The following is a 23,930-nucleotide window of genomic DNA, read 5'->3' on the forward strand; positions in this document are numbered from 1 at the left end:
AAGCAATATTTTCAGATGCCCTATAAAATCACTGTTCCCAAACAAATATGTAACCATGTTTGGGAACAAATTCACAGTGTCACTTTATTGCTAACTGTTCGCATCTACCTTTCCAATTATAGTCAGAGTTTCGGATTTACAAAGTCTGTCTTTCATGTCCTGTGTTGGTAGATAAGTCACTCTGCACCATGAAAGAGTGTTTTTAATGAGCTGTACCGGGGTTAATTGGTTAGTCACGATGTTGTCATGTGTTTTAATGTGAAATTAAGCCATTTCTAGAGTTTCCGCGACTTAATTAATTAGAACACTTCAGCCAGTGTTATTTCCAACCGTGCTTTGCAATATAACATACTTTGTACAGGGAGACAAACAGGCAGACACACAGGGATATATACACCAATCATCCATCTACAAGCCTCACAGTGTTTACTAAGGTTTATTTTTAGACCACATTTGACATTAGTTATCACAATCTCTGATACCCTCAAACTCTAACACCTCTCCCTCTTACTCCAAACCCTTCTGTCTCCCCTACTAACTCACCCTCCTTCTCCTCCTCTCCCCTGAGACACTGACCTCTACTCCCTCCAGGGCCACAAACCCACCATGTGCACCATGGACCCCCCCCCCCTCTCACCTCTTTCAAGCTGCTGCTCCTGCTGCTTTACTCCCCTGTCTAACCACTCTCTGCTCGACCCTCTCCAAACTGGGTTCTGCTCACTCCACCGAAACTGCTTTCCTGTCTGTCACTAACTCGCTAAACTGCCCGTGCTGCCTCTCTCTCCTCTGTCCTAATTCTCCTCGATCTCTCTGTTGCCTTTGACACTATCGATCACTCTATTCTCCTGTTCTTTCTTGCTGACCTGGGAATTTCTAGCACTGCTCTGGCCTGGTTCTCCTCCTACCTTTCCGACCGCACCTACCAGATAACCTGGTGTGGCTCAACCTCCACACCTCACCCTCTCTCAACAGGAGTCCCCCAGGGATCAGTCTTGGGTCCTCTCCAGTTCTCTCTCTACAACCGCTCCCTGGGCCCCCCTCATCACATCCTGTGGTTTCTCATACCATTTCTATGCTGATGATCAGATCTTCCTCTCCTTGCCCCCTCTGACCCCACCATCCCCTCCCGTATATCTACCAGTGTCTGCCATCTCTTCCTGGATGCACTTGCATCACCTCAAACTCAAGCTCTAAATCTGACCTCCTTCTGCTTCTCATCTTCCCCCTCCTCTGATCTCTCTATCTCCATTCCTTTGGAATCCACAACGCTCTCTATCTCTCCTCCTCAGCCAAGAACGTCAGAATAACCCAGGACCCCTGCCTCTCCTACTCAAAAGAACAAGTTGTCTAACATATAGTTTCAACACTCTCATATAATAAAGAACTTCATCAAGTGAATTTGGCCACACAGCAGGACCTTATAATTAACACTACTAAATGCATTAAGTTACACTTAAGGGATCCCGACAGTCTAATTATATCAATTGCCATTGAACTCTGTGTTATACTAATTCAATTTATCTTCATTCCCAGCCACTGGAGACTGATGGATAGTTATCATTAGGAGTGACAAACTACTGCATGGAAGAAGAGTGCAGGACAATGCAATATTATAGATAGGGCTGTTCAAAAACTGCTAATTCTAAGCTGCTGAACGTGGCTTTCTACAGTATGTGCACATCATTGCCTTTGCTAAGTGCAGGCCATACGTAACTAAAACGTTTGATTGTTAAAGATCAGCTAGGTCAATGCCAGAGCAGCCTGTAAGCAAAATATGCGGACTGCAGCATTATCCATCCAGCTGAGCCCTTCAGCTCACACTGACTCCCTCGTCTCTGCCGTGCTGCAGATCCTCACAGTTTCATTAAGAATGAACAAGTGTAACACAGTAAACTGTACATCCTTTTCGAAAGAGGGATCCCATCACGGCAATATTTAAACTGACATTTTACTTGCTAGTGCTTAATAAAGTATTAGAATTACATTGTGGCCCCCATACAACATAGTAAAGTAAGTACTGTAATCCCAAAAGATGCATCACGAATTCAAGGAATGAGGAAGCTCTTGTATCTCAAAACTGTCTGAAATATTTTCCTCTTGATTGGGATAAAGACATTCCCCATAAGCTACTGTATCAAGTCATTCTCTTGGGCTCAAATAAAAGGACCATGTTATGCCCACAGTGTAGAATAGGACTTGGAAGGAGAATGCACAAATTCTGCTCCACAGCGATACCTACTGACAAATGTAGGCTTGAATTGAAGCCCCCCTCCTTGAATATAGAAAAGTATAAAGTAAAAGTATAGAAGTAGAAATATACAGCACAAGAACGTCACAGAAATGTTACTGCGTGTTAGCAGTACAGCATTGTGTATGTTGCTATTCAGAACAGAACATAAAGCAATTTTGTTCTTCAAATCTGACAATTGCCAAAGCTCAGAGTGCAAGGAGATTACTGAAGAAACCGACTAACGTTTCAACAAAAAAAGTGTCTCTTTCTTTGTTGAATTTAAGTTTTCTTATTTGATGCCTTGAAAACACTTTTGTTTGGTATAAGCATTCTGTCACAGAGGAGTGATTGTTTTTTGTCATTGGATCAGGAAATTTTAGAATGACTGGTTCCTATACAGATAGGTCTGTGAAAAGCCCTCCACTGACTACCACCATTAAGTCTCACCTTGGATGACAGCCTTGGCTCAGGAAGATGTTTGTATCTATACAAACTATTCACAATGTGCTGTAGATGTTTTAAAAAAAAAAAAAGTCAATGTCACTTGATTTTCCACAGTTACATACATGCATTTAAAAAAAAAAAAATTTAACCTTTAACAGGAATAACAATGCAATGTTTTTATCTATACAAACTATTCATAAAGTGTTGTAAATATTAAAAAAAAATAAAAAATACAAAATGTTAATAACACTTTATTTTCCACATACAGTAATACATTTAAAAATATATATATTTAAAACCTTTAACAGGAATAACAATGCATTTTGAGGTCTCACATCTGCAGTAGATTTCAAGGCCTCTGTGGAGCACTTACAATGTATGTAAAAATGCTAATTTACTAAAAGCTGGGTGCACATTTAAGTCAATGTGTTGATGTAAAACAAGCGAAAGTACATCCAAAAATAAACATACATCTGTTCCTATGCACCTATAAAAAGAACCGACCAGCGATCACACAAAATGTGCAAACAGAGAATTGTAACTTAAAAACAACATGCAGACACTTGTTAGGCCTTGCTACTGCACAAGAGCTAAAAGGCGTGGGCTTTGCAGGCTTAATCTCCAAAATCCTGGGAGGGTATGGCATGTTGAAACACATAACGCTCCCTCAACTCACAGCAAACTGTACTAAAAGAGACTGAAAAAGACAAATCATCACTAGCTCTTGGGAGTTAATCAACCATTCATCCCAGCCAGTCTCACTCACTCACAGCATTACACAAACATGCAAGAAAAGCACACGCCCTGCCCTGCTGCACTTTGTTTAGCAGCACTCCACTTGATAATGCCCAAAGGGTACAATTAAGTTCAATTACTCCCAAGTCATTTTTATTCTGGAATACTAGCTGGCCACGTTGTGGGAGGGGCTGGAGCAGAAATCCATCAGTCAGCTCCTATACTTGTCCAGGCTACACTCTCCTTCTCCTCTCCCGGAGAGCTGGTTACTGTCAATGCAAAACAGCTGGGCATATCTGTCCAATTAACAGAAATGTGTTGTCAATTAAAAAGAGAGGAGAAAACTGACCGAAGTACTTAACCACCATGCTGTTAAACTGAAACAACAAAATGCATAAATCACCCTGAGCACACATTGCTGGGGTGCCTGTTTACACACAGCAGCATTACAAACTTGAGAACTGTCAAGCCCCTAATGAACAAGTACATATTTTATGATAGCAAAGAGGTTAAATCGCAATCTTGTAAAATGTACGCAGATTTCCAGCTACCATATAGGCGGTTTCTCTCAGCTTTGTTCATGTTGCACTTAGACAGCTTTCAAAAGACAAGGCTTCTCTCAGTGAGGAAATTTACATCCTTAACAGGTTTCAAAACAAGAAGCTTTACCAAAAAAATTAAGAAATCCAAGACTAACCCAATGTTGCAGCATCCATTTCACTAGAGCAGGAATTTGTAAGAGAAATTCAGCTGGTGTACTTAAATTGTGATTCTCTGTTAATCTACTTGTGGCCTCAGGTGTGTCTTTTTTTAATGAATTCCAGTACACACAAAAAAGCCACTGTGTAAGAGTGAAGCCATCAATAGGACTGTTCCCATGTGTGAAAGTGGCCAATGATCACTTTGACTGAAACTTGTTTTGTTCATTTATTACAATTAAGAAGTTCTAAGAAACCAAGCAAATCTTGCTGTTGTGAAGTTACGGTTTCAGTAATTGCAAACCTACAAAACTGGGCAGATGTTTCAGCATAAAATGTACAATATGTACTTACCGAGCACACATTAAATACAAGCACATGGATGTCTGTGCACAGAGCTGCACCTAGAATTCACACATGCAGTTTATTAAAGGAAAGTGTAAACAAACAAAGACAAGCAAGTCCTGTTCTTTAGAAGGTAATTATTCCCCCCACAAGTTTTTATGAACGGTACAGTTTTCGTCCAAAATGTATAATTTTTTTTTTTTTTTTATATCTATATATATATATATATATATAATATATATATATATATATATATATATATATATATATAATATATATATATATATAAATGACTTTATTTTGTTAACAGTTGGTTGGCAGATAGGATCCTGGTCAGTGCTTGTACATCAATCGCGCAACAAGTCATTTCTTGCTAGTTTCAAAATATTTATAATTTTTACTTTAATATCCAGGCAGGTTTTACTCTTGCTTTGAATCGGGTACATGCTTTAAGCAGAGCGTATAAGCAAACAGTGTAATTAACTTATATTCAGGTGCCTTTAAAGTAAGATTAAACCACTGTCATTATTTATACACAAATTCCTACTTGTTTTGCTTGAATAAGCAGTACACAACAAGCTACAATATGAATGATTAACATTTCTTTTAATAAAGAACAAGTTTTTAATAAAAAACAAACAAACAAAAACATTTCTAAAAGTACAAATGGGATTCTGTTACTTTGCAATACCACGGCTTCAGAGTATTACCAGTTTTTAAATCAATAACATTTTATTTAGAGCTGTTGTTGAACTTAAACCCGATCATGGCCCCGCAGCAACACGAACCTACTAACGCCCTTGTTTAAAAACAATACATAAATATCCGTCTGAGCATAATTTAATTAAAGGGAGAATAAAACTAAACTAAAAATGACCTAGCCTATATTTAATGAATCATGTTCTGTAGTAGCCAAACTGCCCAGCGGCTTCTGGTGTAGGCACCCTGCTGTGAACGTTAGCTTTTCAGTGCAGAGCGGACTGTGCTGGGTCAAACCAATGTTCGTGTAGGGGCTGTTTTATTGTGGGGTGATTTATTTATTTTTAATGATGGACTAATGGTGTCTTATGAATGACTTTCATTTTAAACTGTTTAGCAGCAAAACCATAACAAAAACATAATAATGGTGTGTTTACACAGAGCAAAATAAGTAGTTTGGCAAAATATATAATTTGCCTCCCCTGTGCTCTATGGGTTAGGTGCCTATGGTCTCAATCAAGTTACAGTTCTACAGGAGAAAAACATACTAAAAGGTCACAAGTCATCAAATACGTGCGAAACCACTAACATTTTCCACCACCAGATTTTTGGGGGAATTTCAACACAAATCATAGGAATGGACCTGGAAGAGGCCACTTTGACTGAATTCCATCTACAGACGGAGCACTTTCACCCATGCGAGTATGCAAGACTGAATTGGACAGTGCTGTGGCAGTGACCCAGAGTATGCAAGACTGAATTGGACAGTGCTGTAGCAGTGACCCAGAGTATGCAAGACTGAATTGGACAGTGCTGTGGCAGTGACCCAGAGTAAGCAAGACTGAATTGGACAGTGCTGTGGCAGTGACCCAGAGTATGCAAGACTGAATTGGACAGTGCTGTAGCAGTGACCCAGAGTATGCAAGACTGAATTGGACAGTGCTGTGGCAGTGACCCAGAGTATGCAAGACTGAATTGGACAGTGCTGTGGCAGTGACCCAGAGTATGCAAGACTGAATTGGACAGTGCTGTGGCAGTGACCCAGAGTATGCAAGACTGAATTGGACAGTGCTGTGGCAGTGACCCAGAGTATGCAAGACTGAATTGGACAGTGCTGTGGCAGTGACCCAGAGTGCAAGACTGAATTGGACAGTGCAGCAGTGACCCAGAGTATGCAAGACTGAATTGGACAGTGCTGTGGCAGTGACCCAGAGTATGCAAGACTGAATTGGACAGTGCTGTGGCAGTGACCCAGAGTATGCAAGACTGAATTGGACAGTGCTGTGGCAGTGACCCAGAGTATGCAAGACTGAATTGGACAGTGCTGTGGCAGTGACCCAGAGTAAGCAAGACTGAATTGGACAGTGCTGTAGCACTGACCCAGAGTATGCAAGACTGAATTGGACAGTGCTGTGGCAGTGACCCAGAGTATGCAAGACTGAATTGGACAGTGCTGTGGCAGTGACCCAGAGTAAGCAAGACTGAATTGGACAGTGCTGTAGCACTGACCCAGAGTATGCAAGACTGAATTGGACAGTGCTGTGGCAGTGACCCAGAGTATGCAAGACTGAATTGGACAGTGCTGTGGCAGTGACCCAGAGTATGCAAGACTGAATTGGACAGTGCTGTGGCAGTGACCCAGAGTAAGTATGCAAGACTGAACTGGACAGTGCTGTAGCAGTGACCCAGAGTAAGTATGCAAGACTGAACTGGACAGTGCTGTAGGAGTGCTCCTTGGTAAAATATTGTAATATTAAAAATATATTCTAATATTGAAAGAAACTAAAACATGCTGCTGCCAATGCAAGCTGCTATCAAATAATAAGAAGCAGCAGTCCTGGATATGGTTGCAACGTGCGGTCATCCAGCCCCTCAGACTCTTCTCTCTGTATTGAATAGGCCCTGGATAAACTCATGAAGAAGTACTACAATAGACTTAGACTGGGAACATATTGTATTACAACCAAAAACTTCTCAGTGGCGCTTACATACAGATGACGATAAAAAAAATAAAAATAAATAAAAGGTGTTTGAAAAAAACAAACAGAAAGGATCGCTTAAAAGTTGCACTTATTGATTTCACTGTGGTGCACCAGGAAGAGTAAAGAAATAGTTCAAAGCTGTAAGGACTCTGTTTGATCAGCATTTTCTCAAAAAAAAAAAAAAAGTTTAAAAAGTTCCTTCTGCCACGATACACCAATTCCAATATTACCCTGATCCGGGGCTAACCTCTTTTGTAACCGTCTTTAAAACAAAGGAAAAAAAAGCCACTGAAACCTGTCAAACTCGTGTCATTATACTCATCCTGCACTGAAGTGAGTCATAGGTTTTTAAACAGAAAAACAAATCGAGCAAAGTAATTAACCAGCTTGAAGCACAGCATTTTCAAAGCTACTGTACAACTTTTTATTGTAATGCAACCGTCAAAATGCATGACAGGAAATACCTCTGGGCAGTTCAAAACGATGCAGAAGCAAAACTTTTTGCAGCCTCGATTAAGATTTCAGACCTGCTGCAAAGTTTCTCTCCTTCGCAACTGAGCCCTGATGCGAAGCAGCTGTGCTATAATTGAACCTTGCTTAGCTGCATAACTAAGAGGCATTATACTCAATGCTCCAATGCCTCATACTCCCCACAGGGTTACAATGGCAACCTTCCAAGTCATTACATATTGAGGAATTACATTAGACTAAAGCTTGCTTGTTTTGTATTGGTTAGTACAACTCCAAGCACAGTTAAAACAGAAGATAAGAGTTACTCAAGTGTGACCACCCTCTCTGACCCCTCTGACAAGGCCTGTTAAATGAATTTATCTTCCCCACCCTACACCCGCCTCCTTTCAATCACTCAGTATGTTTGCAAGGTCTGTTGAAGAGGAGAAGAACACAGAGCCCTTGTCATGACTGTGAAAAGACTGACAATGCACATGCAATAAACGCAAAGCATTTTTGGTACAGTAAAGTGTGCGTCCTGAGTACAATGTACAATCACCGCATCAAAATATATACATTCTAGCAAATATACTTTTCTGTCATATTGGGCACAGGCAGCAACAACAGGACACTAGGGTATTTATTGTTTTTAGTGGGGAAAACACAATCCAATACATAATATTCTAGCAGCCCATACAAAATAACCAGAATATATTGGAATGCCTTAACAATTTCAACATTCCCAAATCAAAGCTGAATGGAACTGTATCTATATAAACGAATACCCTAACATGCCCTCAAACAAAGCCAGTCTTCTTCCTGCACGGTTCCATGCTAACAAACCAGCAGCTACAGCAATCACTGTCTGCGCTTTGAACACAAGATGGAGACAGATACAGTCCAACATTCCAGTACAAATGTCCAGATTGAAAAATAAATGTAAAATGAAGAAATACACATTGTTAGCATCTCTCTGTACTGAACACAGACCAAGACGACTTATTTGTACGTAACTACGTAGCTTTACATTTGAAATGAATTTGCATTTACTGTAGTAAATCGATTTAAAGTTACATGCATTGTAATTGCACTTTGAAAAATAAGTACATAATAGAAAACGTTAAATTCAACCGGTTTGAATTACTTCCAAGGTAATGTCAATGAACCTAGTATACAGGACATACTACCACAGAGACGGATCCCAAAGCACACTACCCATGGGGCATGGAGCATGTACACGAAACAGATGAATGTTTCATCTTAGGACAGAAATAACTCTACAGTACATAGCCAGACTGATGTTGTTTTTCGTAGACTGGGTGTGTGACAAAACAACCACACCGATATAATATACATGAAAACAGGCTTAGCATTAAGAAGCCTGGGCCCCTTTGAAACCCAGTGAAACTATACGTGGTCTTCTTGGCACTGCCTTGTACATGGTTTACGCTTCCCTTCCAAGCTCCCAGCTGAGAGGTTCTGTCCTCCGCCGTGCTGCAATCGAGCCACCCCCTCACCTGTCACTTCAGCTTGTTGTAAATGTAGCCTGAACTGACAAGGCCTGGTACTGATGACACGTAAAAATGGATGTCTGCTGACTGAGGGCCCCCTTACTCACCCTTGACCCCAATCCTGTATCATGTTAAGCCCCAAACATCATCTCCCTGCCAACTTTGTTTTCCTAAAAGAGGGTAAGAGAGAGGCACTGGCCTGGCCACACACTTGAGTGAAAAGCATATCACTCTGAACAGACAGGAGATCGGGGATCATACTGACTCTGCGCGCAACAGGCTGCTCACACAATCTATTTCCTGTTTTTGCTGCATCCTTTTAAGATCACGTTTCCTTTAGACCAAAGGCATTAGCTCTGACCCACATTGAAAACATCATCCATCATCCTTTTTTGTTCCCCCTTGTTGTTTTTTTTTTTTTTGGATACCTGTCTCTGAAATATCTCTTTATAATTATTTTTGGACTTAACGCACACACTGTCACAGATTACTGCTGTCTGCAATAGGTGCTAAAGCATGGGAAGCTCTGTAACAATATTGCAGTAGATGTTTTATTTTTATTTTAAATTGTTAAACAGTGTGTCATATTAAATCAATGCACTCAATATTCAGCATATGAATGACACCCGCAGTCTGCCAATATAAAACAGCAGCAGAAATGGCTGGTTTAACCGCCATTAGGTTGAGTTGACGCGAACATCTGAAAGCAATACCGAAAAAAAAAAAAAAAGACCAATGTGAAACTATTCAGAAATCAGAAGTGTTTGCAAATAATCCTCCAGCACTTTCTGTTACAGTGGAAAAGCAACTAGAACTCAGTGCAGCTTAAGTGTTCCTTGCCCAGCCAGCATACCCAGCCAATATTCTCACATTTAGGTGGTGTTAACCCTTACTGTCCTACAGGATTCAGCCATAACAATTCATCCTGTTGAGATATCAACTCTACCCTGGAGAAACGAGTCACACTGTCCACGAGTCAACTCTCTAAATGGCCAAATCCAAAATGATGGGTTAGGGATGAAGATGAGCCGCAGAACGTTTGAGTGGCCTACAACTTGCTTTACCAAACTGCTTTAAATACAGTAACAAAAGTACAGCTGAACAAGTTACAGATAGGTCCATTAAAAGACAATTACAGTATCACATTAAAAATGATGCATCACATCACAGGTATGCAAAGACGTTATCTTCTCAGGGATACTGCCCTATAACCAGAAATGCAGGTAAAAGGATCTGGGTGAAACCCTGCTATCTCTGTGCCACTGTGAGGCTCACAGGCTGCTTGTCACTCACCACTAAACTTTCCCAAGCCACTCCGTTACACAGTTCCAACTGGATGCCGGATATCAGCTTACTGAGCGCCCCATTCGCCACATGACCTTCCAAACCCCCCGCCCCTTTGGGCCTGACACTAATTGGTAAATCTGCTGAACCACAGCCTGCCCAACAAAGAGACACCTGGAGTTCCGTCAAAACAAGTTCTCTGTGAAAACTGCTGAAGTTATAATAATTCAGCACACTCAGTTCCGCCACACAAAGACACGGCCATAAAATGAGTGTGGCCTGAGCAATTTTTTTGTTTAAACTTCTGAAGGAACTAAATGTCACATGTTCTTTACCTTCTGACCTTCCCAACCCTGACTTTACACTTCACAAATGAATGTCCTGCAATGTTACTAGTCAAATATATTGTGGATACTTTTTGATTTGTGTTAGTATTTAAATCTGCAGAACAGAAACAAGTTTATTAGATACAATGCAGCACATTCTTGTGACAAAACAAGATCTCAATAAACAATAAACAGATACAGCAAATACATCACCATGGCAACAAAGTTTCAATGTAGATTTAAAACCGGAAATCAGAAGCCCTAGTTATACTGTGTATTATGCTCTTGTTCTGCTTGCATGATTCACTGGTCAGCCATCACCACTACTGTATGTAAACCATAAAAGTTTTCTGACTATTTATTTACAGCACAAAGAAATGCTCACTAAGTAGGGCTTGGAATAGTTCCAGAAGCAAAACTGAATACGAACCCACATGAACAAAGTCACAAGTCAGGAATCGCATAAAAAGTTTCACTTTATATTTCACCCAGAGTGCTGTTCCTTTCGTAAAATTATTCAGACAACAAAAAATATAAAACATTTGTGTAATGTTACAAGTAAAGTTTGTACTACTCCTGTATACTGCATGTTGATTGAGTGTTTAAAGTTATGGACTGAACAATGCTCCAGCCCTGACACAAGAACGGTGACAACCTCTGTGAATTGAGCCCTAGGCTGTGTCTCTGTAAAATATAAACTTTGAGCCAAGATCTCAAACACGAAGTCTGAAACATCTGAGTTATTGTTCTGAGACAGAAGACGAGCCACTGCAATTGGCTAAACTGAGCTTGTCGTTAAGAGAGTCAAAATATATACAATCCAGCCAGATAAGAAAATGTACATATATTCATATTCATGTTTCAGACAACCGATAAGATCAACTCCACCAATTGACTTACAAATGTAACTGTTAAGCTGACAAAGGACTAAACTGGGAAACTACATTATTTAACTGACTCTGTCCATTCATTACATGCAACTAACTTCACAATAATGCACTCCTCATCTAGCTGGTGGTATTGGCTTTGTATCCTCAGGGTGCATGTCTTTTTTTTACAGCGGTTTACACTACATGACAGTATGTGTGTCCCAATGCTAAAGCAGTCAATCTTTGAGGAAGCTCCGAGTCCATTACTATATGGCAGATCCAAATAAACAGACACTGCCACATCCACAATGTCTATCTGAGCCTAGCAAAAACAAGTTTTAGCAGCACAAGCTTGCCTAGTGCAGGTAACTTTAATGTAAAAGGCATCTAACGTTCACTGTATGCGTGAAACACACGTGTCCTTCAAAAGGAAGAGGCAAAAGCTTAAGAATAAAACTACATTTAAATCTTAGAAACATGTGCTTCAATATATAATATTTAATGTTCAGTTCATATTTCATATTTAAATGTTAGGAATATTAACTGGAAGAAAAGAACTACATTTTTTTTGTACTTAATAAATATAATACATTTATACAGCAGTTACAATGCAGATTTAAATAAATAAACACACACATTTCATTTTAAAACCAGCTACAAGATACTTTGAATTTAATTCTCACCAACTGAAATTGGTGAAGACTCAGATCTCCCTGTCCTGGGAATTCCAAGCAGAAGGGGCCCTGAAATGCAAAGTATGTCCCGAGTCACATCATTGTAAACGTACATTATCCACCCAGGATATGTTTGCAAAATATGTATAGCAAAATTGAACAGCCTTATTTTATATTTGGTATTCCAGGCCTCCTATGAGCATATTTACCTTGAAATAAAGACATAGGATGACTCAGAATTCACTTGGCTTTAGCAGTGCATGGATAAAACAGGTAGCAATGGAAGAACAGGATGACAAATCATAGAGGGCGCCGTGGAGCACTGTTGTGGTAACACTGAACACACACTGACATGTTGTGACAGAGCCCCCTATGATGCACGATCTAAAACATATTCTTACCCATGGACTACTGTTGATATGCACATTGGCAGTGCATACAGTACTTCTTCTGCAGCATATCGACAAACTGGTAGAGTCATGTTGCTTTTGAATATATATATATATATATATATATATATATATATATATATATATATATATATATATATATATATATGACACACACACACAAACAAATACAGTAGCTATATTTTCCATAAACAAATAGACATTAACACATTTAGAACTGTCACTTTAGCGCTGCAAGTAGAAGCAGGACAGTGAAAATGAGTCTACTGTCATGGGAGCAGATTCCAATGTGATGAGGAAAGCAGGTTAAGTAAAAAATGCATTTTGCATTTACTGGTAAGTTATTGGTAGCATTATCAGTATGTCCTGACCTTGGACACTGATTGCAAAAACTACATACAGCATGCACACAACTGCCACTTACACAAACTATGAGAAACCTAGCATATAACTAACAAAGTCTGTTATACATAGTTTTATTATTATATTCATTTTAATACACACTACAGCAAGCCCAGACATGCCTTCATTATCTTAAAATATTAACATAACAAAAAAAAAAAAGAACTGAAGTCCAGCCTGTAATTAAAGTGCAGTAAACCATCACACTGGTAAATGCTGTAACTGAAACGCAGTGTGCACCAGGGTATCGCTAGTGAGTCACACAGAAGGTGGTAGAAGACGCATGCTGAACTGAATTTCTGGTTGGCTGTCAGTAAAGTGCAACAGTTTTTGTTTTCCTTTAAGTTCAAGAGGTCATGTACTGCTCTACTAACAGTTGGTTTAGTGCTGCGTGGAGGGCCTGGACTGAGGCCCCCGTTAATGTTCAAAATCACATGAGAGAGTTGTCTGACTCAGTGCTATTGTCTAAATGTGCAGGTATTACATTCTTAGCATCATACGAGCAATGCTTTTAGAAGGAATGCATTACAAGGTAGTTTACACCAAACTTATTTAAACTACTCGAAGTTTTCTTTCTTAATAAAAGTAGTGACAAGTGATGGCAGACTGACATGCTCATGAAAAGCTTAGTTCGTGTGTGCGACTGCGTGTTCTGTTTTGACACTGCCAAACTGTATGTGGGGCACTGGAAGATACCATCTTTGCAGCACATACAAGACTATTTTTTTCTTTCTGCCAGAAGACACAAGACAAGCTTGCTTGGTAATAGCCACATTACACAAGGACCTTTAAACCACTTCATTACCTGCAAGGTCTCTCTGCACACTGCCAGTCACATTCCATTACTTATGCTGGCCTAATTATCATTTTCCTGCAAAGCACAGAGCCGTGTTTCACTATCAATTTGGAAGCTCAGTTGGGGTTTGGTTGAACTGGGCAGGAAACAGTTAACATTCCAATCTCCCCTGCTGCCACTGAAAACAATGGAGACATTGTCCAGCGAATACGACTCCCAGGGAATGACACTTCTTGTTTATGCCCCAGTTCCCAGCCTGTCAATGTTAACGACTATCGTTAAAACCTGAGCCGCTCCAACACAGGCTGAGGTGCTCTGGAAAAGCTATTCAATTTTAAAGGTCCTGGTATACGTTTCCAGATTTAAAATCCAACACAGCAGCAGCGCAGCAGCAGCCGCCAGCGCAGAGAAAGAGTCCTGCAACAATGCATTACAGATGTGCGGTAACACCCCCCCACTCTTCTCTCATTTCATTTATTATTTCTTCTTAAATTGTGTTTAACCAAAACTATTGTAATCTTACCTCTTATTGGCTTTACTGACATCAACAATAGCCCCCCTTTTATTATTGTGAACATTTCTTGGTTACTTATTAATGCATTTATTTGAACATTAACTGGAGGATACTGTAATATTTCACATTAAAATTTAAAAAAAAAAACAGCATCTGTGCTGTAGGTCTGACTGCAGCTACACTGGAGTGCTTAAATGAGTCTGAACAACAACACATGAAGTTATTAGGAAGGAAGGAGGAAGCAGCAACCCTGCAGTGTATTTACAATACAAAATACCTGCAATAATAATAATAATAAAAAAAAATAGTGATAACATTGCTAGTTCTAATGAGGCAAAACACTGAAAACGTGGGACTGTAAATGTGTCTAATACGTGCAGGTACACACATTCACATTTCCAAAACTTGCCATTTATTAGAGAAGGTCAAACCTGTTTACACCTCTGCGGCTTAAAATGTAAACAGCTAACCTCCTGCATGAAGTGCTATTCTCCATTAGCAGTAAGTGCAGCGGATGTGTCACACTCTGTCTTAGTGCTCTGGAATGCACCCCACCATATTGAGAGATGATAATGTACTGTTGAATAGCGGGAACCATGCTGTCATGCTGGTTCTTATCATTCTCTTCATGGAGGTCTTCTGATATCTGAGGCACCAGTAAAGAGTGCATCTAAATTCCTGCACAGTGTGCCGCGGATGTTCCATATCAGAACTAGAACTCTTTCTACGTATCTATCACCAGATGCAGTCGGCCATCCACTAGTTAAACATTTTGACAAGCGCACATGATGTGGTTTCATTTGCAAGGTGATCTAGTGTGGCACACTTACAGTAGGTTCAAGATTAACAGAACGCATTCACGCTTCACTAGGTACACTTATAGTAACTAGACTCAAAAGGGGTTGCTACAAACTAATTCAAAGGTTTCTACTAACCAGACTTATTGTGGGGAAGCCTAGATCTTGTGCTTTTAATTATGGGCTTTACCTATGTTTCTAATAATTGCACAGTTTCACAATATGTTGGGCCCTTTACTACTTGTAAATACTGCAAAAGGCATCTTTCGTGAAAGTAATTTAGCTGCGACTACAGTCTAAAAACAGACCGTTTTTTTTTGCCTTCCTCCTTGTCCATGCCACTCGCCAATCCAGTTAGAACTCTCTTATTCATTCAACAGCACTTGAACTTGGGAATGCTTCATATCATCTCTGATACCAGCTGTCCCTTATCACTCCACTTCAGGTTCACTTTCCACACAAATCTAGGCAGGCAAAGCAGAAAATGGAAACAGTACTATAAACACAAAACTGGCAGTAGGAGGCAGTGTAATGGTATACCTGCCACATAATACAATATCTGAACAGATGCTACAGACCTACAGGAGCTCCAGAACCAGCAGTGTGTGCAGAGGCAACACCAAGGGGTGTGACGTTGTTATTAAGGCAAAAGTGTGCGTGTGGGGGCGGGGGGAGGTAAGGGCGGAATTACAGCTATTATTAGCATTAGGTAGATAGATTGCGTTTACAATTAGGCATGCTTCAAATCCAAAAGGTAGAGCAAAGCACACAGTCACGCTAAAGAAGCGCAGTGAACATATTTATTGACTGGTAAAAAACAATTCAAAGTTGCTGCAGCATGCCCACTGTTTTGTCATGTGAAATATTTTCACAAAACAAACATTAAAATGTAAAGCTACAGTGAAATTTTCAGTTCATTAAAATAAATTGCTTTACATAATCTCTACAAGTAAGAAACTGGAGTGTCCAGTCTGGAAACACAACACGAAATAATAAATTAACGTAGCAGCCGAAGTAGCACTACAGCATTAAAATGTTCAATTAAAAAATTGCAAAAAAAAAAAAAAAAAAAAAAAAAAAAAAAGGGTTGCAGCGTGACAGGAAAAGAGTAAATCAATGAAACGGTGGAGTCTGTATCATCTGATCCAAAACCAGCACACTCTTCGTCATCTCAGCCGGCTGTCTGAATCACTAATGCACACAGCAATTACTTCTACACAGTTTTTTGACATGAGCCGCGATATTTCCCCTCAGGCATTATTTGCACGCGGCTATTAAAAACCGGAAAATAATGGTGAAAATTTAACTTTGAGCTAGTTTTTAGTGGGGAGGGTTGTTCAAACAGGGGCGTTGACTTGGCAGAATCCAGTACTTATATTATTACACATGCTGAGGGTCAGAATAAATAAATGAGGGTTGCAGTGTCTGTTAACCTGTCGTTAAAAGAACAGATTGCTACTGTAAACAGGAAATGAGCAATTTTTATAACATAAAGAGACCTAAACACTGTATGACCCTCATTACTGTTACCACTTTCAGATATAAATAACACTATATCATAATTTAACCATATTTATATTTTCTATTGAGGTTATTTTCAACCACATTGCGTTCAGCAGGAAAAATAAGCAGGAAACGGATCATTATTTTATTTTGTAACTGTCACACTCAGAAGACATTTAATAGACTCCCACAGCTTAAGTAGCTTTTTTTTATTAAACAATATTGCATTGAGTTAATGGGCTTGATGAATTGAAACTATTCACTGTGCTATTCATGAAACATCGACTAATTTAAAATCAGGGACAACAAAACTAAAACTGCTTTAAAAACTATAAAAACACTGCCTTTATATTTTTGGTACAAAAGCACAGAAGTTTTAGAAATGTTTCTGCATAATCAAAAGCCAAGCAGGACAGCTATTCCCAGGTGACACTGTGGTAATCTGTGCTTTAAGCACCTAGTAGGAAACAGTGACATTTCTGGGAGATGGTTTATGTGCAGGTAGTAAAACATTCTAATTGGGCTCCACTGCTGCTCTATACAGTCTCTGTGCTGATCTCGCCCCTGCTTTCTGCAGATCTCCACTGACCCTGCTTATTAGGTTGTTAACAATATTATTACAGGCAGCAATTACAAGCACGTCTGTCCACATGCAGGGAAACATGAACCAGAAACTGTCTTGCACCCAACTTTTCACATTGACACGTCCTTAGCATCCACCAGCGAGAGGGAAAAGGCTAAGAAAGCACGCAAGACTGGCATTAGGACTTGACATCTCGCCAGAACAGGATTACAGTGAGCGTCTCCTTTCTGCACCACGAGGCACCTTGCTAGGTGGCAGTGGCAGCTAAAGATGAGCCGAACCCACTATGTTAAACAGGAAATAAGCATTCCAGAAAGTCCCATATTTTTTCATGACCACAATGAGCATGGGCTACCACGTTTGACATCTAATTACCTGGCTCACTTGGTAGAGAGCTTGCCTTATTTGGGCAGCCACAGTGTGCGTGCCGTGCACAGGATAAATGAGGAAGACTGAATAACACCTAGCATTACTATCAAACAGAAAGAAAAGCTGGAAGCGAGGGGCTGGCACGAGTTACTTACAACGATGTGTGCTGGAGATGGGGACCTTGCATCCTTAAGAGCTTGCCTACTTTGTAGGCTTCCAGCTTGAACATCAAGTAAGGGCCATTTCATCTGGAGGTACTGAATGGTGAAAAAGGGACGAAAATGGGAAAAAGAAAGAAAAAAACATGTTAACAATGCAGAAAGAAAAAAATAAAAATGATCACATGACAAAAGTAGCACTTTAAGCAAACATAGAAATCAATGATACTATGTATGAAGCGTGTGTGTGGTGGTGGGGGGGGGGTTGAGAAAACATACATATGGTCTGATCAGTTTAAAAATGCTGCTCAAATCCAGAGACAAGGAGGCTTCTGCGTCAAACCACACTGTAGAGAAAATACACTTTGGGTACCATGTTCAACACTCCTGTGGGCCCTCAGGCTAACTTACATAAACTCAACAGCTCAAAAAGCTAGATTAAAAAAAAATAAATAAATAAAAATAAATAATAATTTAGCAAGAATATAAATACAGGGGGAAAAAACAAACACTACTGTAAATGCTTTGTAAACACGGCCTTTCGTTTATCAGACTTCAATTCCTGGGTCTCACATGTAACAATATTTTGGATGCAAGTAAACCAAAAACACTACTTTTAATTTCTCTTCTGCCCACAACAGCAGCCCTAGATCCCTGTGTTATTAAATACAGTTTTTACAAACACTTGAGTGAATGAGTGACTGACTACTGTATGTTATTTGGTGCTTGCACACCTGTATTTAAATGTAACGGTACTTGTACACGGTTCAAATGTACTTTATACTATGCTGTGGTCATAATACAAGCTCCGTAATTTATCAGCAGCACAATATCCTTGAGCAAGCAACTCAGATGAGATTAGGCAACATTTTTACCAGGAGTCTCAACAGCTTCTTATTTGTGCTTCATATCTACAGAGAGGCGATGGTGATTCAGCTGAACAAAAGAAAACTATTTCATCTTTAGATAGCATAGGTACAGGCAACAATATAGAGCAGGGCTGCACAGTTCCAGTCGTCAGGGTTGGTGCCTCCTGAATCCTGTTACACCTGCACCCTAAATTACTCAAACTGAATCAATTCAACTTCCTTACAAGTCTCATCAGCGAATTAGTTAACGACACCTATAAAACCCGGAGAACTTCGTACCTAAAGGACTGGATTCGTGTGCAGCAATATCTAGACACATGAGTCATACTTCATAACTGATTTTTGAAAAGTGGTTCATCCAGAACAACTGGACTCAAAAAGAACACACAACAACAACAGTAATTCAGTTAAAACTTCTCAAGCTTTACTTTGACTGAGACTGCCCCTCTCTGCAGGCTATCTGGCCTTCATATCTCTGGGTGTCTGCAAGTCAACGGGCAGAATTCTGTAAAACCTACTGTATCTTTTTCTATTCACTTAGGTCAGGACAGAACTGGCAGTTGTAGCAGGCTGTTGGTTGGAGGAAACGAGCCTCAGCCCTACTGCTGAGAGAGCTAACTTAACCCAGATGTCCTCGAGCAAGCAAAAAGAGTTACGTCATGGTAGCCACCTCTAAACAACTCCCGCACACAATGGACAGAGACGCCAGATAACTGCTATAGCGCCATGCTTAGAGGCACAGCAGCTCTGCTGTTAAGGTGGAAAGTCTATAAAAGCACGACTAAATGGGAGGAATGTCTCTGGATACAGGTAAAACAGAAAAATGAAGCCTGCCTACTGTAAAGTGTTTTGGGCAAGGGAAGACAGGGGACCAACCAGAGACAGGGTTCTAGGTTTTTTTTTTTTTTTATAGCAACACATACACAAAGTTAGGGACCATGTTGTAAGCCTGCATTTTAAATGTTAAAGGTTATAAAAACAAGTACATTTAAAAGTATGCGCTCATTAAAACTGCTTTAGAATTAACACAATTGGACCACATGTCCCACAACTAAGCTACAGTACTACATACATCCATCTAAACTATATTTTTTAAAATCCGTTTATTGTCCAAGATCTAATCTAATGCTGATCTAATGTTTAGCTACAGACAAACCACCTTAAATATTAAAGGCTGGGAGTGTTTGCTAGGGAAATCACATGATTTATGACTTAATTCTGTGGAATACGTTTGGCTAAGAGTATTTACAAGCTTGAATAAACAATTTGTGATAATGTATAAGGGAACTATTAAAATACCTGCACAGAGTTAATCATTGCCTAATAAGCCCATGTGGTTTTGGTGAAAACATTTAGTACTTACAAAAAAATGAAAAACACACTTTTGCAAGCCATGCTGTTTTGCCAGAATAATTCTGTGGCCATGCTATAAAACACAAACCAAATACATGCATTACATGAGGAATCCTGAGTCCATAGCACAAGAAATTAATAAGCGAGAGATCATATACAAAACAGATCACCCCAGATGACTCAGTAGCGTCGGACTTGGTACGTCAGTTTACCTGTTGCAAAGTGCAGACATTTACAAGGCAGTAAAACCGGAAATGGCACCCAAAACAAGGGGGGGGGGGGGGGGGGGGGGGGGGGGGAGGAATGGACTGCATTGAAGGAACTCTGAGCAGAACTAAAATTGCAACTTCGAACCCACTGATTCACCTTGGTGCACATTTCAGGTTATCTATTTATCAGTGGGTTTTTATACAAAAAGGGTTTGAGGCTGATGTAACAGCTAGGTTACTATGAGGTTACTCATCTTTTCTGACAATGAGTTCCTGAAATAAGGGGTAAACAGCGACGAAGGTCAAAGTCATTGAACCAGATAATGGGAGCAGTACAGTGTTGAGAGGCCTCTCACAAGAGACAACAAATTCAGAAGTAAAAATTATAATATAAGCGCACCAGTGCTGAAGCTCCATCTGAAAGGTTTCGTTTTATATATTTTTTAATGATTTGAAGAAACAAAACTTTCTGTAAGGGGTGGACCATACTTCCCCTCCAATATAAAACTCTGGCCCCATCTTCTGTAGATAATGAAGACCCTGTGCTAGTTCCCAACCATAACATGGGGACAGGGCCTCACTGGAGCATGCCTGCAGCTCAAAGGACTTCTTTGTATAAAAGCCTGGGTAATAAATGAATCAAATTGGTGTTCTTCATAACTGAATTGTTACTAATGAGGTCTTAAGAGTTCTTAAACTGAAAGAACTCGCATGGTCCTTAAAGGAACCACAGTATGTTTGTAGAGAACATTATTAGATTTTATACAAGTTTATTAGATTTTCTGAAAGCTGAAGACTGGGCTGTTTGGACACAATGGAGTGCAATCAGCCTTAAGGTCAAGCTAGATCAAGCCCTAAAAGCCTCTTAGGAAACAAAGCAAACAGTGGGCTGCAGGAATTTCAGAACAGAATCATCCACTTCTGCTACCACATAGAATACAAAAACATGGATGCGAGGTTTACTGCAATTGTGTGTGCTTATAAAGAAAGGCGATCAATTGAGTCATGGGGTTGCTGCAACTGTGAGTAACATGTGTACACATAATGTGTATCTTTTCACCCACGCCTCTCATTCCTTCTCCCACTTAAACCCAGCTACTGTACAACCTTTGCTCCTTGAAAGCCATTTGCATGCTTTCACAAAACAGAGACATCTATTACATTACTGTATCTGTCTACTGTACATAGACACCATTACTGTAGGGAAAGTATTTTAGAATTTTCTTATATGCACCAAAAGTATTGTTTTATTTTTCTACTACTAAACATGGCTTGTACATGTGTGTAATTGTTTTATAGACATTGTTTCATTGAAAAAGGAAAAAGAAACCCTTTATGAAAGGACCTGGAAGACTACACAGCCTAACCACCCGGCCAGAAAGACAAATAGTCAAAATCCAACAAAAGAAACAGATACATTTACCTTCCGGAATCATTAGGGTCAACCATTAGGTGCAGTATTTGTAAGTTAAAAAAACCACATGCCAATGTTGAAGGTGGTTGTATACGAGGAAGGACAACAAACATTGGAATCAGTACAAGAACAGACTTCGCTGTAATAAGTCTCACACATGCGATACAACTGTAGAAATGTCACTGAAAAAACGGTTTTCAGATCATATTATATTGCAAGTTCTGTCTGTTTTAGAGTGCCTTCTAAACTATGCCAAAGTCTCCTACCTTATATACTCATTTTCAATCATATAAAAAAAAAAAAAAATGTAAATATTTCCTTTTTGCAATGTGTGGGATGTGATCCACAAACACAGCCAGACCTTTAGTGGGTTTCACATCTGCTTGTTTCTTAACCTTGGGACCTGAGAACACAATCTCCCACTGGTGCCTGCTTTCTTTCAACATGAAAAATGGATGTCAAATAACACAGTAACACCACATAAACTTGCTTTTTTTTTGTTTCCAATGTCTAGAATGATGAGCTTTCTGCCTAAATGCAGTTCCAGACCATATATACGCGTTTCCCTTTCAAGTACGAAATGTAACCATTCCCTCATGGGTATTAATCCTTTGATACCGTCTAACCCGAACAGATATTCCAAAGTTGCACGTAGTATCAGCGACGCAGTTTTGCCCGCCCCCGAGGGCATAAGAAACTGCTGACACTCAAAACAATGTCATTTCTCCTTTCACCGCCTGAGAGAGAGATTTATGAGTAGATAAGGGACACAGTGTTATATCCGATTGATCGCTTGTGTTTATCAGTTATTGTGCCTGTTTTACGTGTTTCAGTGAAAATGACTTCACGTATTGTGCACTCAGCCACGGTTGTTTGTTAATTCCTCAGCGGCCTTGGGCTCCGCGTGAAGACGGCAGCTCCACTGCTCCTTCCCCTGGGATCCAAAGCCTTAAGCCGTGCTCAGCTTTCCTGCCTTGACAGAGACGCATGCGCTGGGCCAATCTGCTTGCAGCTTTTCTTGCAGTGTCTCTGTACATTAAGATCTGCTTGCAGAGTTAGTGTGAAGACTGTTAGGGCTCTAGCATAGGCTTTCCTTGGGTTTCGATCTGTTGGTTAGCCAAAAAACGTTATAGGTGGGCATCCATGTAATTCGCTCCCGTGGTAATTGTAGGTCCCAGACCTGCTTCCATTCCTGCCGGTACTTTGTATAACAAATGAGGTTATCCTTCGGATTCACTAGCAGTCACTGGGCTCAGCTCTGTTTTGGGTCTGACTGCTTGCAGTCATTCTTGCAGTGTTTCATTGCCGCTCTGGTCTCTGCTTGCAATACCATTGCGAAAGCTGTTACGGTTTGACAGCAGGCTTCATCCAGTCTTTGACCTGTGCTGTGTTAAGCCAGAAGCTATACAGATGGGCACCCCTGCTTCTTCGGTAACTGATCTACATTATTCTTAGTGAACAAGGTTACTGTAACGGTAATGTACCGGGATCTGCACCGTACCATATCGTGTGTACCATGTACCATACACTGTACCTGGAATACCGTGCGCTATATACTGACTGTACATACCATACATTGGGAAATACTGTATCATTAGTACAATACCGTACCATTTGTACCATACTGTACTGCACCGTGCATAGCTGTGCAATGTACCATACTGTTGCACTGTACTGTGCTTTGCGCACTATAGACACGTTCTGTGTGTACCATACATTGTACTATAGTAAACGGTGCAGGTGTTAAGCATTCAATCCAAAGTACCATCATTGATCTAATCAGCTCTGGTTACACTGACCACTGTTGTCACTGTCTCAGCTGTACAGTAACACTGCTGTGTGCATTGTTTAACAGTCTCTTTTGGGTACTAGTAATATATGCTATACTGTTACAGCAGCTGCAGTTAAAGGTCATTTGCATTGCACACTACTGCAGTTACATTATGCCAGGGTTTCATACTTGCGACATATAAAAGACGGGTCTGCCTGTCTGGGTCTGGAGCACGCTAAAGAGGCACTCGCCAACCACAACAATTGTGAGTTTTGTGCGTCCTTCTCTAAGTGTACATTAGAGAAAGGCAGCTCTGTAGGTGTTCTCCATCCATTCCACCTGGACAAGGCTCCCCTCCTTCTTCAGCTCAGAAAGAGAGAGCTGTGTTCTCTCATGAGAGCTCTGTGTCTAGGAAAAGCAGGCGAACATCACATAGGAGACCAGCTTTACGGTCCTCCTCATCCTCTCCTTCCCCCTCCTTTTCTCCGGTTTCCCCTCCTAAGAGGAGGAGGAGAAAGAGCCACCGGTCTCATAG

General features: G+C 40.2%; 1 protein-coding gene across 37 annotated transcripts in view; it reads right to left on the reverse strand.

The window, feature by feature from the left end:
• Positions 1 to 23,930, reverse strand: part of LOC121321701 (transcription factor 7-like 2) — a 92,839-nt gene that overhangs the window by 40,524 nt on the left and 28,385 nt on the right. For 22 of the 37 annotated variants that reach the window (XM_041260735.1, XM_041260736.1, XM_041260740.1 and 19 more), the window contains exons 4-5: positions 17,777 to 17,878; positions 12,257 to 12,316 (exon numbers count right to left, since the gene is read on the reverse strand). The exons of 4 other annotated variants lie outside the window; for them this stretch is intronic. In XM_041260735.1, coding sequence (XP_041116669.1) covers positions 12,257 to 12,316; positions 17,777 to 17,878 — 162 coding nt within the window. The remainder of the gene's footprint in view (positions 1 to 12,256; positions 12,317 to 17,776; positions 17,879 to 23,930) is intronic. 11 more of the 37 variants (XM_041260742.1, XM_041260748.1, XM_041260747.1 and 8 more) reach the window with 1 other exon arrangement.

This window comes from Polyodon spathula, chromosome 10 (genome assembly GCF_017654505.1).
Source record: "Polyodon spathula isolate WHYD16114869_AA chromosome 10, ASM1765450v1, whole genome shotgun sequence".
Classification (NCBI taxonomy): domain Eukaryota; kingdom Metazoa; phylum Chordata; class Actinopteri; order Acipenseriformes; family Polyodontidae; genus Polyodon; species Polyodon spathula.